The sequence below is a fragment of the Petromyzon marinus genome, chromosome 63 (assembly GCF_048934315.1).
Source record: "Petromyzon marinus isolate PM22_M1 ecotype Great Lakes invasive population chromosome 63, UKy_Petmar_22M1.pri1.0, whole genome shotgun sequence".
NCBI classification, from domain to species: domain Eukaryota; kingdom Metazoa; phylum Chordata; class Hyperoartia; order Petromyzontiformes; family Petromyzontidae; genus Petromyzon; species Petromyzon marinus.
This window is the reverse complement of record NC_133729.1, coordinates 3528429-3542893: the sequence shown is the minus strand read 5'-3', so window position 1 is coordinate 3542893 and position 14465 is coordinate 3528429. Positions and strand designations below refer to the sequence as shown.

General features: G+C 52.1%; 1 protein-coding gene across 4 annotated transcripts in view; it reads left to right on the top strand.

The window, feature by feature from the left end:
• Nucleotides 1–14465, top strand: part of LOC116956121 (uncharacterized) — a 52926-nt gene that overhangs the window by 12957 nt on the left and 25504 nt on the right. For all 4 annotated transcript variants that reach the window (XM_032977580.2, XM_032977581.2, XM_076054010.1 and 1 more), the window contains exon 3: nucleotides 9195–9557. In XM_032977580.2, coding sequence (XP_032833471.2) covers nucleotides 9195–9557 — 363 coding nt within the window. The remainder of the gene's footprint in view (nucleotides 1–9194; nucleotides 9558–14465) is intronic.

Sequence of the window (14465 nt, the reverse complement as noted above, 5' to 3'; positions counted from 1 at the left end):
GAATACTCTAATAGCAATGTGCCTCCTTTCTATAATTTTCTCTTAACAATTAAAGTATATTTTTGATGCATCCCATCAGCCACACGGTCTTCTGGAAGTGTGGGTGGCCGATGGGATGTGTAATAAAAACAACACTTTTTTAATGTGGAGAGACATTTGAAAGAGGTGCATTAACAGCTTATTGATTTTAACCTTACATTTTCGCACTCTTGAGGCCTCCACAGCGCTAAGTTGTGGTCACTACCGACTGACCAGTCAACCAATCTCTCTGTGTCCCTTCTCTCTCTGCCCTGTAGTTGGGCCATCACCCGAAACGTCAGCATTAATCTAGAGAAGTTTCTGTCGATGACAGACACGGCGAGTTGTTTGTGTTCACGCGGAGCACGTTGCCAGACCCGCGTCCCCCTCCGTCCCACACCAACCTCTCCGTTAACAATTAAATAACCCCCCCCACCACAACAAGTTATACACAGCGCGAGCTCCAACCCCCATGCGGAGCCGCCACACGCGCCATACGCTGATTCATCTCAGCTGTTTGACCTCCGCGCGCCTTAAGGAGCTCTCTCCGAGCAGGGCTGTGGGGCCGCGGGGCCACGGAGCCGCTGTTTTGGCTTCGGCGGGGAGCCGCTAATGGCCGGGAGAGACAGCACGGCCGCCGCTGACCCAACTCAAACTTAAAGTGGGGAGGGGGGGGGGCACCTCACGCCACATGCCCCCCCCCCCGGTGGGGCCAGCCGCGCTCCAGTTACCTCCCTCGGGTGAGCGCCCCCGGGTTCTGGCCGGCGTGGCCGGCGTTTTAACGAATTAGGGTGTTTATGAGGCAGTGGGTAAATTTACCGTGCGCCGTGTGTGCGTGCGTGCCTCCTCCCCCCCACCCCCGCACACCCTCGAGGGTTCTGGCATCCGAGCGCGAGCTTTTGATTTTCCTCGCCAGTTTGCTTGCGGCACGCTCTCGCTTTCCTTCTTTCAAATGGAGCGCTGCTCCTCGTCGGTCGCAGAGGGCCGAGGAGCAGCGCGGCGGCGAGCATTGGGCGGCGGCAGCTGGTAATTTACGGGAAGCAAACACGCGGCTTCGATAACGCTTCAGCCGTCGCTGTAGTGCATTCCGGACGCACGAAAACAACTTTTGGGGGGCTGCGACTAATTCCGTCGTGGAGTTTGTTGTTGTTTTTAGCGAAAACGCAGAGAATGGATGGGTTGTTTGGGATCAGCGTGAGCATCTGCGAGCGGCCGCGATAAGTCGGGGCGTTGCGAAAACAAGGCCACATTGTTTATTTGGTTTAGCACAGCAGCAAAAAGGCGCAAACTATCTCCTCCCCTTTTGCCAGCGATGTTTTTATCGGTGATGTACGGGCACCTTGAAAGGCCCTTTATAAATGTTATGTATTGTTATTAGTAAGTGGCCAGTAACAAACAGCACTGCCAGAACGTGTAGGTGTATTTTTTTCTTGGCCGCAGGCGATATTACAATTCAATATCGTGATTGATTTATTTTGAGGTTAGGCCTAAGCCCAAAAAAGTAATTATGAATCAGCAACTATTATCAAAGTTGTAAATTAGGCAAGTGGTGCCGAACGTGTTTCTCGAATTGAGCACAGTTAGCTTAAGGGCTTGGGGAAAACGAGCCGATGGGAGGGACTTCCATCATGGACTATACCCCACCATCGATTCGATTAACCAGTCTGCCGTCGATTTCACGATGAACGGGGGGCACAAAGGACCAGTTCTGATATCGCTCTCGCGCTGACGTTCACCGTGGCTGGGAATCGAACTCAGGTCATCGGATTAACCGCAAAGCACGGGGGCCACCACTGCTCCACCACTCCAAACGAATCGCTTATCGTTCGTCATCTGTATAAAAACCTTAATCTTTATGTACGTCTCAAAACCCTCGAGGGTAATTCCCAACAAGGTATAAAGCTGAAATTTGGTACACAGGCAGCTGTTAGGACACAAACAACAGGACACATCTGAAAATCCGAGATTTTTTAATTTTAAGGCCCCCAAATCTCGATATTTAAGTGCTCCACAAACATGTTTGTGCGTGGTGTCCTTCAGAAACCGTTCAAATTATAAGATTGCAGTTTTTTGTTTGATAAGAGCGTTAGAGAGCAAATCAAATTTCAACGAGAACCATTGTTCTATCTTTCATTGTTTTTGAGATATTTCTGATTCTAGCGGTTTTAAATAAATAAAAAATACGCATTTTATGACGTTCAAATCTGAATAATTTGAAAACGGTAAAGGATAGGAGCTTCTACCCGGAGAGTAATAAGTTCATATATTTTTTATTCTTTCAAATAAAAAAGGAACGGAAATGTTTAACTTGAGCAGTTTCCAATGGGTACGTTTTAAATATAAGGTGAATCAGGTCATCAGCAATTTTCGTGGGTTTTTTTGCAGAAAAATACACATTTGTAGTCTGATTATAGATTAAAAAATTGTAACAAAAAATCACATCATGTTAATTATTATAATCTATTGAAAACTTTTGCCTGAACTAGTCGTTCAATAAACGTTTAGTGTTCATCGCGTAACGTGAATACTGATATCGGGGTTTATGAAGTCGGTCGCGTCGACAATTTCGCAAGTGGAGCAGCTCCACCTAACCCAGCCACAAGAGCAGCAATGTGATGGGCAAATCTACATACTCGACTTCAATATTACGGGAACATTTTTATTTCACGTAGCTTCTGAGTGACGGTGGCTACGCACGCGGCCCTTAATCCAGCACTCTGTTGAGGCAGTAGCAGCCGAGGGTTGGTGGACCGCCGCACTTGCCGAACTCCCTTCTTGCCGAGGGCTTGCGTCGAGGAGGCTCCCATACCCTGGCTCACCAGGAGATGGCAGTACAGAAAAAAAATGTGCACTCTTACGTGCTCCACCTGCATGGGATAGAGTGTTTCCCCCTCACTTCGCACTCGTGGGTTTTCTCCGGGTGCTCCTGTTTCCTCCCATGTGAACACTTTTATCATTTTGCGATAAACAGTTTAATATATAGAGAACCGCAGAGCTTGGCTTAGGGGCGGTGGGGGGTCGGGGCAGGAATTAGGTGCCAGTTCACCTCCTGGTCCTGCTGCCGTCCCCCAATCGTGTGCGGTTCCTCGTCTGCGGTTCCTCCTCGAGCCTCAGTCGCCCTCCCCCTCTCTCTGCGAGGGCGGGGAGCGGGGACGCCGTGCCGCTATGGTGGCGCGGCGTTAGACGTTGACACCGTTTGTAATCATGATTATTAGGAGGGAATTCGGGCTGAGAGGTCGTCACGACTTGAACCTGAGACCAGGATATTCCCAACATTTTGGGGCGGTGCAACCGAAGCGACGGAGGAATGCTTGGCGATGAGTTTATTGTTATTATTATTCTCATTACCTGGCCCAAACATGCTGCGCTCGTACCACGTACGGTTGCGTAAACATTTGTGTTCGCTTGCCGCTCGTAGCCTCTTCCTTAACATTCAACACAGTGGGATGGTGGGGGGAAAGGGGGGGGGGGTGGTCTCGCGTTTGGCAGCCAGAAAATTCAAAATAAATAACGCTTCCCATCGCACGACCTAAATGTGTTTACTCTGAGACTGCGCGATAATCGGCCATCGAAACTGAAAACCGTCCCCGGGGATGAAACAGTGGGGGGGGGGGCGGGGTGGGGGGTGGTTGGGGAAATCGGCCTCGTTATCTGATGCCACAGCGCGTTGCTGCGGGCAACGCGTTTTCTTGGAGAGAGCCGAGCGCAGGCGAGCGGGCGGGGAAAGAGGGACGAGGTTGCGGCCCCTGGGGGCTGTGTTGGGAGCTCGTTTCACCTCCGCGCGCTGCCCTAATTGAACGCCGCACGCACGCGTCCGCGTTTTTTTTTCCTTCCCGCGCTCTGTCCGCGAGGCGCTTTCCGCGCAACGGTGGCAGAGACGGTGGGCGGAGGGGTGGCAGTCTGCCCGATTAAAAATCAAAGGTGAAAAAATTTATTGTTGATTTTATTCCGTTTGCGCTGTCGGCGTCGTGCAGTTTACATTTTTCTTGGCTCTTTCGGTAAAGTCACGTTGAAGGGAAACAATAAAATAATAAAATATATATAAAACAATAAAAATTTCTCACGACGTTTCGACCATAACACAAACGACCGTTCGTTTCACGAAACGTCGTGAGAATTGTTATTGTTTTATATGTATTTTATTATTTTATTGTTTCCCTTCAACGTGACTTTACCGAAAGAGCTAAGAATATGAATTACTGCAGTCACGAAAGCTTTAAATCAAAATTTAGTTTACATTTCTTTGTTATTCCTAACAGACCGCACGTCCTTTCGACATAACCGTCCGTCCATCCCTCCCTCCAGTCAGCCAGCAAATTTTTTTTTAAATTCTTATATAGTTTAATGATTATTTTATTATTGTGCTTATTTACCCGGAAAAGCCTCACTGGGTATCATGACCTTTTTTCAGGATGGTCGTGCCAAGTTTTTGCAGGAGGGGGCACGATGTTGCTTTGCGGAATCCCAGTTAAGTAACTTGCAGTATAATCTTTCAAGCATTGGGATGTTTGGCCCAATGCCAGCTACTTGGGACGTTTTATTATTTTGCCTGTTAAAAGTCTCAAGTGTCTCGCTGTTGCCTGGTGTCGCTCCTCCGATGAGCTCGCTTGCCTGCGTACGGTGGGGAAGAAGTTCAACATGCATACGTACGTACTCACGCCCTGTGTTAGAGAACTGCCCGACTGAAGCATCTATCACGGAACTACTTCTGAGATGCCGACAAGTTACCGATCTTTATTTATCTTACCCTCGGTTGGCACAATGTTTCAGGTGCCATGGCTGCAGAAAAATGTTTGCCACGTGACAGTCAAACTTATTTTTCGTCCATTGTCACCGAAGGAATTTAGCTAAATTCGGTGAAGAGTCTACTTTAATTAAGCACAGATACATATTTATTAAAATATCTCACCTGAAAGGCCATCGGAGGTGGAACATCTCGTTTGCAGGGATGTCCAGACTTATCAATGCATTTCATAACTAGTTTATTTTGGGTTAGATCGTGCGTCCACCCCCCCCCCCCCCCCCGAGAGATCCAATCAAATCAAGTTGCACCATGGGCAAATCTACAAATCGATTTTGGGTTGAGAGCAAGACTAGAGGAGTTTCAAGTTTCATTTATTTGGTATAGCCCTGTGAGCCATGTGGCTCTTGAGTCGGGTGAAACCGAATCAAACAAAATATGAACAGAGAACATCGATGGCGCGCAACAGAAAGATCCTGGATAAACCACCGTATATTACAACACCAGTTTGCAAAAATCACAGTGTGATGTAAGTCAAACAAAAACAACCATAAGACAATTTAGATTAAAGTTATCAGGCCAACTCCGCACTCCCGCAAGAAACATTGCTTAACCATATGTTTTCGAAATCACCAAAATAAAGCTATAAAAACAATGTAACAACAGTAATCATAAGAACTGTGATTCAAATTTAAGAATAAACGATATACATAACATGTACGACCAAACTTGCAGCCATAGCTGGCAGCATGACACTCCCAGTGTATAATGTGTGAGTGAGTCAGTGGTAGTGTGAGTGAGTGTATGATGTGTGAGTGAGTCAATGTATGATGAGTGAGTGAGTCAGTGTATGATGTGTGAGTGAGTCAGTGTAAGATGAGTGAGTGTATCACGGCCTCCTCCCCGCCATCGCGGCCTCCTCCCCGCCATCGCGGCCTCCTCCCCGCCATCGCGGCCTCCTCCCCGCCATCGCGGCCTCCTCCCCGCCATCGCGGCCTCCTCCCCGCCATCTCCTCCACGCCATCACGGCCAAGAGGCTGCGTCGTCGCAGGAGCTTCTCCTCGGCCGAGAGATGCGAGAGCCGCTGCCTCTTGCGGGGCCGCTGAGGCCGCACGCCCAGCGCCTCATCCTCTGAGCCCGAAGCGGCCCCGGCCTCGGAGCTCGAGCTCCGGCGGGCCCAGGGCGAGCTGAGCCCCGCCGCCGAGCCAGGCGAGACCGAGGCTCTCCGAGGCACCAGGCCGCAGTGCTGGGACTCCATCACGACCATTGTCACCCCCTAACCCCTCACACACTGATTCCCTCACACATTCCCCCACACACTCCCCCACACACTCACTCATTCCCTCACACACTCACCCCCTAACCTCTCACACACACTCATTCCCTTCCACACTCCCTCACACACTCATTTCCTCACACATTCGCCACGTTCGTCCAGCATAGACAAATCTCGGACGTCCGCGCGCCCCGGGGGGGTGGTGAGTGAGGATGGTGGTATTTGAGTCAGGCCTTTCGGTCTGTACGCGTTACCTGCTTGGCAGAGCACACAACAGATGCCACGTCTTGACAAGTAGTGCGTTGTTTCGTTACATCCGCCTTCGATAACCTCTTGTAGCCCGTTGCTGATCGTCACACTTTCAGAGGGAAGTATCGGCGTCGCGAACAATTGAAGGGCGGTGAAACACGACAGAAGATTAGTTTTTTACGTCCCTCCACCCGCGGCTTCTTCGCTGTCGGTCGCGCCAAACCGCTCTGGAACACTCCCCGTGCGATCGCTTAAGCGGCGCCGACTAAAGAGAGAGCCGTGCCACTTGAATGACAGCTCACCGTCTTCACCATGATCAGCACGCCGCCATCTTGTGTTGAGCAGGCATGTTAAACAGACCAAAAACAATTTTTTGATGATTTTGTATGACGACGCATCGCCCGAGATTACACCCAGCATCATCAAGGTGTCAACAAAATGCTCCGCTCTCCTTGCGCGACAGAGCTTCCTGATCCGGGGTCCTTAAGAGTAGGTGCCATGACGTCATCACACCAGCCATACACGCGAACCGGTTGATGGGTTGTGATTGGCAGGGAATAGATTCGTGTCAAAAGGTGAATCTATTTGGCGGTTGGTGAAATGAGGATTTTCCTCGCTTATATGAAGGCGTATAGTATTGGTAGTGAAGCTGGAGTATTATATATGCGAGGAGTCTAATATAAAACGATTACATTTGATGGCTTTAATAGGCGATCGTTGGTGACCAGGCTGAGATCCATCAACTCGCCGCAACTTGGGAACCTTGTTCAACCGCTGCGGCTGCGGCTACGCCGCTAATACTTAGACTCTAACGCAGGCTCTCATCTGCGCCGGCTTTAGTGTCGCTGACCCCTGAGCCACCCATGGCCCACCCGTGGCTAATACGAGTCGCCCCTTTCTGGCAGAGCCTGTGATGCGTGAACTCATTACGCTCCCCACATTCTGTACCCCCCAATCCCACCACCCCCCCCCCCCCCCCATGCGAGCGAGCGGGCGTCTCTCCACTCCAGGGTAGCAGCGGAGAGGCTCTGGCTCACCCTCTCCGGAGGAGTTAACATGAGGCCCCGGTCGGGAAGGGGGGGGGGCGCGAGGGCTGAGCGGCAGTAGGGGGGCAGCCGTCTTATCAGTCATCGCCCTCCATGGCCCTCACAGCAGACCTGCTACAGGAGGCATCTCTGGAATGTTATGAGCTGTCAAGTGCTGGCTTAGCATCCCGACCTCAGCCGTCAACACCTGTCAGCCACCGCCACCACCGCCTCCGCCACAACTGCCGCTGGCCACGGCGAGCTGTCCCCACGTTTGTTCCTCTGCAGTGGCCGCGGTGCAGTGGTAACGCTTGTGCCTCACAGCAAGAAGGGCCTGGGTTCGATTCTTGACTCGGGCGCCTACTTTCGTGTGTGGAGGAAACCCCATGTTCTGCATAGGGTTCCTCCATGTTCTCCAGTTCCTTCCCACGGCTAAAAAAAATCAACACACGTGCAGCGTAACTGGTATTGGCCCAAAACATCACAATGATGAAAACATTCGTTGCAAATTACTCATTTGGGATTACACACAGAGCAAGATCTGCGTGTAGGGCAGGACCCTCCTGGGTAAACAAGCGGAATAATAATAATTGGCTCATCGTCCCGGCCCTACGCGATGATGCAGAGGCTGTTGATGTTTAGTTAAGCTAAAGTTAAGCTCAATGAGCTTCTTAGATCAATGGGGCCTCGCGCGAAATAAACGCGACCGACCAACTGAAGTGGCAGGTCAGGCTTAGGCCAACTTTTAATCGGCGGCGCGAAACCCCGCGGCTCAGCCATGGAATAATCGCTCGGGCGGCAGAGTCCCGGACTCGGGAGTCCCGCGAGAGGCCGGCGCTGCCTCGCGATTGCTCGCCGCTCCCGACGAGCGATTGGCGCGCCGATAGCCGCGGGTCTCGCGTTTCCCGGGCCGCCACGCGGGTTAATCCCCGAGGTTTATCTCTCTCTTTCTCTCTCGTGTGTGTGCAAGGTCATCAGCGCGTCCTCCGCAGGTAGAGTCCGCAGGGGAGGGTGGTGGGGGGGGGTGGTTGGGGGTTCCGTGGGTTCTGTGGTGTCCGCAGTTATCATCATTGTGGTCGGCAGCAGTGGTCATCATCGTTATCAGCAGCAGCCGCAGCAAAAGCATCCCCGTCATCAGCAACAGCATCATCATTGTCATTAGAAGCAACATCATCAGCAGCAGCGGTCACGTGATTGTCTTCAGCAGCAGTGTCGTCATCATCATCATTCTTATCATCGTCAAGTGTTACGTGACCAGAAAATAGTAGGCACAGTCAAAATAAGAGATGCATAGTGGATGCGGTGCGCAGGATTATTCCAAGCATGTTGTGAATCCACTCAGGTTAAGATCCTGGTCTATGCCAGACTCCAGTGTTTCATATCATCCATACTCACTCATCCACCCGCTCACACACTCGCCCAGTCACCACGCTGCTTCTTCCCTTGCACCGCTCCCCTTTGGAATTCCCTCTTTACCCCCAAGCTTTTTTTTCAATTAAAGAAATGCGTCAACTCTTATTTACATTACAACTTTGATAATAGTGCTGCTTGTTGCTGGCCGCTTGACACTTCCAGGCCTCTGGAGGCCCGTGCTCACCAACTACAACTGTTGTCGTGGAAGCCGCAGAGAGAGAGGGGGTATACTTGATGTGGTGTGACGGGCGCGGAAACATTGAGCACCGGTCGTGAGACAAGCGCAGCCAAACCCAGTTGGACGTACCCCCCACACCCCCCCCCCCTTACTCCCCACCCCCCCACCACAGCCCGCCGGCCCCCCGAGATCGACGCTTGTCTTGCTTGGGCTGCTGTATGCTCCCCACCCCCACTAAGTACTGCCCCCCACTGTGCACTGCCCCCCCCCCCCACCGTGCGCTGTCTGCCGCAGGGCGCACGGTTCCTGGTGCTGAAGAAGAAGTTCCGTCACCTGCTGGGTGGCGATGCGGCCGCGGGAACCCAGGGGTCGGGAGGAGGAGGGGAGGAGGAGGACGAGCGCGGAGAATCCTCCCTCCCAGTGGAGGCACAGCCCCACGTCCACGATGGAGAGGAGGAGGAGGAGCAGCAGCAGCAGCAGCAGGAGGAGGTGAAGAAGATGGACGAGGAGGCGGAGCCGTCGGGCGATGGTGCTGAGCTGCCGGAGGTGGAGGTGAAGGGACGTGGCAAGGAGGTGGAGGAGGCGATGGAGGTGGAGGAGAAACAGGAGGTGGAGGAGGTGGACAAGGAGGAGGCCATCGTGGAGGCTGAGGAGATGGTACGCGCGCCTCTCTGCCGCGTGACGTTTGTTTGCACGACGATTTTTTTTATTTTGAATGGCAAATGTCGAACGCCGGCCCTAAAGGCCTACAATGCACCGCGGCCAGAAGTTATCTGGCGTTGATCGGAGTGCAGCAGATAGGGACCAACACGTGTCTCGAATTGAGCGAGGTCATAGGAAAGCGGGAGCGGAGATGGTGAGAGGGTGAATTCCAAAGCAGAGCGGTGCGGGGGAAGAAGCAGAGAGAGAAGTGAGGCGACATGCAGTGGGTGGACGAGTGGGTAAGCGAGCAATATTCTGACCTGCAGTTTGGTGAGTGAGCGAGTGAGTGGGTGACGATCGCACCAATCTCGCATTGCGGCGTCTTGCGCAGCGGCGCTCCGATCAAGACCAAACTGCGGCGTTGGCAGCCGACAGCCGCTCGTGGAATTTACGCTTTAAGCCAAGCCCGCCGCGAGTGTGCCGCCCGTAAATACAACGGCGGTGGAGGCGGCCGGCGGCGGAGGCTGACGTGTCGCGGTCGGGGACGACATCGGCTTAGCCCTCCCTTTTATTTACGCCGATCGCCAAAAGCGCCGTGGGGGAAAATGCTAAACGCTTCGGGCAAGCGTGACCGCCACGGAGCTGCCTACGCTCAGCCCCCCCCCCCCCCGCAGACGGGACGGCCCCGGTCGCGTCGCCACAGGGCACTGGAAGACACGATTGGTTAACTGCAGCGTTAAGGGGTGGACAACTTAACAAGGTGGCACGGCAGCTGGCCTGCTAATGGGTATTAGTCTGCCAGGAGAGGAGGCGGCGGTGGCTGCCACCGTGTGTGATCCCAATTGGGTTAAAGGAGCGGCCTGTTCACGATGGAGCCTACTCGGCTACCCCCCCTCCCCGGGCAATTGACCGTGACGGGGCGTTCCCAACCTGAAGAGCAACGCTCGGCTAATCCACCTCCTCGTTCGCACCTTCCGGATTAACCACGGCTTTGCGATATGTACGCACGTTGAACTTCTTTCGCACCGTACGTAGCCAACCGTGCTAATCGGAGGTGCGGGAGAAGGACAACAATCTAAACATAAAGTAGCAGCTCTAAAGGAATTCGTTTTCGATGTAGATGATTTAAAAGCACCAATGGCTTCCTAATATCGGAAGGAAGAGCGTTCCAGACGGCCGCAGAAACGCATTTTAAAGCGCGCGATGCAGTGACCGTCTTTGTTCGATGGCTAGCCAAATGCGGCTGCGAGGATGACCGAAGTTCGCGTGATGATTTATGCTCCTTAACGAGATCAGCAAGGTATTGTGGTTCTTTAGTGGCAAGCACTTTGAGTGTAATGTGTGCGACGGAGCACTGGTTGCGGTGTAAACGTCAGCGCTGGGGAGACACCTCCCCGTCGTGAATGGTTTGCCGGGCTTAATAGGTGCTACTCACCAAAAGCACTTGCCCCAACAGTCAGTTAATACCACACGGGTTATCTTTGCCTTTGTGACCGTATCCGGCCCTACATGCCCGCCGATGCTTGCTTGGTTTTGAGGGTGTGCCAGGTCACCTCCTCTAGAGAGACGAAGGAGCGACGCTCCACGCGCAAACACGGCTCCCACGCAAGCACGGCACCATGTTTGCTCAGCTGTAAGCGGCGGAGACGTCGAAGTCGACGTCACGTTCGCGTGTGTGTGTCTGTTAGCACCCAGATGTGTGTGTGTGTGTGGTGCACAGGGAGGTGTATGTGTGTGGAACATCTCCGCCGGTTAGAAACATTTAGGCTGGCCTGCCTACGACTCCATCCTGGGTTTAACCGGGCTGGATTGTCTGAGGAGCTCACAAATCCTTGAAAGATCTGGACAAAGTCCCATCGGTGAGCTCCTCCGGCAGGCAAGGCTGCGTTGGCTGGGTCATGTAGCACGCATGCCCAGCCACCGCATGCCTAAACAGCTTTTGTTCGGCCGGATAGAGGGGGCTAAACGGGCGCTGCACGGGCTAGAGAAGAGATGGAGTGATGTGGTACATGAGGACGTGGAGCTGAGTGGACTTGCCGATGACTGGTACCAGCGGTGTCAAGATCGGCCTCTGTGGAGGAGGGCAAAGGAGCCACACTCACAACAACGAGCGGAGCGCTGGGGTGCTAAAAGACAGCGAGTTGGCACAGTAGGAGGCACAGGTGGCGCATCGGCCGGTCATCTCAGTCATTCGACCGTAGCACCTGGGTCTGCCCCGTGACCTCCTGCCGGCGGGTGTTCGAGACTTCACGCCATTCGCCACTTAGTGGCGAATGGCGGTTGTTGTAGGGCGGTATTGTAGCGGTTAGCATGCCATGCTATGAATCCGGCGACCCAAGTTCGATTCCCACTCATGGCAAACACCAGTGACGATTATTTCAACCGGTCCTGGGCCTCCCCTTGGTCGACTCAGCCTCAAATGAGTACCCGGTGCGGTGTGTAAACATCACCACTGGGGAGACAAAGGCGGCCGGGCGTGGTGTTGGCCACCCACCCCCTCGTGTGCCGTGCCGGCCTTCATAGGTGCTCGCTAACAGCACTTGCACCAACAGTCTGTTACAGGCTACACGGGGGGATCTTTGTATTTGTTCTGTAGAGCAGTAGTGTAGCGGTTAGTGTGCCGCGCTACGAACCCGGCGACCCACGTTCGATTGCAGCTCACGGCCAACACCAGTGACGATTATCTGAACTGGTCCTGGGCTTCCCCGAAGTCAACTCATCATCCTGGTGTGGTGTGTAAACATTGCCACTAGGAAGACAAAGGTGGTCGGACGTGTTGCTGACAACCCACCCCCTTGTGTGCCATTATATTTGTTACTCACTAAGAGCACTTGGTCCAAAAGTTTGATAAGGCTATATGGTGGATCTTTATCTTTGATGCATGGGGGAGGTTGTGTGAGGTATACGGGGATGTGTGTGTGTCGGGAGCGGTGGCACAGTGGTTAGCGCACAGCGCTGCGAACCCATTGACCAAAATTTAATTCCCGCTCACGACGAATAATAGTGGCAGATATCTGAACCGATCTTGAGCCTCCCCTAGGTCGACTCAGCCTTACATGAGTACCTCGTGTGGTGTGTGAATATCAGCACTGGGAAGAGAAAGGTGGACTGGCGTGGTGTTGGCCACCCACCCCCTCATGTACCTTGCTGGCCTTCATAAGTTCTAACAGCGTTTGCCCTAATTGTCTTAAATAGTCTACACGGGGGGGGGATCTTTGTCTTTTGTGTGTGTGTGTACAGTGAGGGAAAAAAGTATTTGATCCCCTGCTGATTTTGTACGTTTGCCCACTGACAAAGAAATGATCAGTCTATAATTTTAATGGTAGGTTTATTTGAACAGTGAGAGACAGAATAACAACAACAAAATCCAGGGAAATAAGTATTTGACCCCCTCTCAATCAGAAAGATTTCTGGCTCCCAGGTGTCTTTTATACAGGTAACGAGCTGAGATTATGAGCACACTCTTAAAGGGAGTGCTCCTAATCTCAGCTTGTTACCTGTATAAAAGACACATGTCCACAGAAGCAATCAATCAATCAGATTCCAAACTCTTCACCATGGCCAAGACCAAAGAGCTCTCCAAAGATGTCAGGGACAAGATTGTAGACCTACACAAGGCTGGAATTGGCTACAAGACCATTGCCAAGCAGCTTGGTGAGAAGGTGACAACAGTTGATGCGATTATTCACAAATGGAAGAAAGACAAAAGAACTGTCAATCTCCCTCGGCCTGGGGCTCCATGCAAGATCTCACCTCGTGGAGCTGCAATGATCATGAGAACGGTGAGGAATCAGCCCAGAACTACACGGGAGGATCTTGTCAATGATCTCAAGGCAGCTGGGACAATAGTCACCAAGAAAACAATTGGTAACACACTACGCCGTGAAGAACTGAAATCCTGCAGCGCCCGCAAGGTCCCCCTGCTCAAGAAAGCACATATACATGCCCGTCTGAAGTTTGTTAATGAACATCTGAATGATTCGGAGGACAACTGGGTGAAAGTATTGTGGTCAGATGAGACCAAAATGGAGCTCTTTGGTATGAACTCAACTCGCCGTGTTTGGAGGAGGAGGAATGCTGCCTATGACCCCAAGAACACCATCCCCACCGTCAAACATGGAGGTGGAAACATTATGCTTTGGGGGTGTTTTTCTGCTAAGGGGACAGGACAACTTCACCGCATCAAAGGGACGATGGGCGGGGCCATGTACCGTCAAATCTTGGGTGAGAACCTCCTTCCCTCAGCCAGGGCATTGAAAATAGGTCGTGGATGAGTATTCCAGCATGACAATGACCCAAAACACACGGCCAAGGCAACAAAGGAGTGGCTCAAGAAGAAGCACATTAAGGTCCTGGAGTGGCCTAGCCAGTCTCCAGACCTTAATCCCATAGAAAATCTGTGGAGGGAGCTGAAGGTTCGAGTTGCCAAACGTCAGCCTCGAAACCTTAATGACTTGGAGAAGATCTGCAAAGAGGAGTGGGACAAAATCCCTCCTGAGATGTGTGCAAACCTGGTAGCCAACTACAAGAAACGTCTGACCTCTGTGATTGCCAACAAGGGTTTTGCCACCAAGTACTAAGTCATGTTTTGTAGAGGGGTCAAATACTTATTTCCCTCATTTAAATGCAAATAAATTTATAACATTTTTGACATGCGTTTTTCTGGATGTTTTTGTTGTTATTCTGTCTCTCACTGTTCAAATAAACCTACCATTAAAATTATAGACTGATCATTTCTTTGTCATAGGGCAAACGTACAAAATCAGCAGGGGATCAAATACTTTTTTCCCTCACTGTATGTGCTCTCCCATTTAATCACGGTGCTCTGCAAACAGCATTCTGGCCACATTAATCACAGCGTCAGAAGCGGCAGGCCATGCTCGTGTCTGCACGCAGGACAGGCGGCCGGAGCGGTCGGAACGT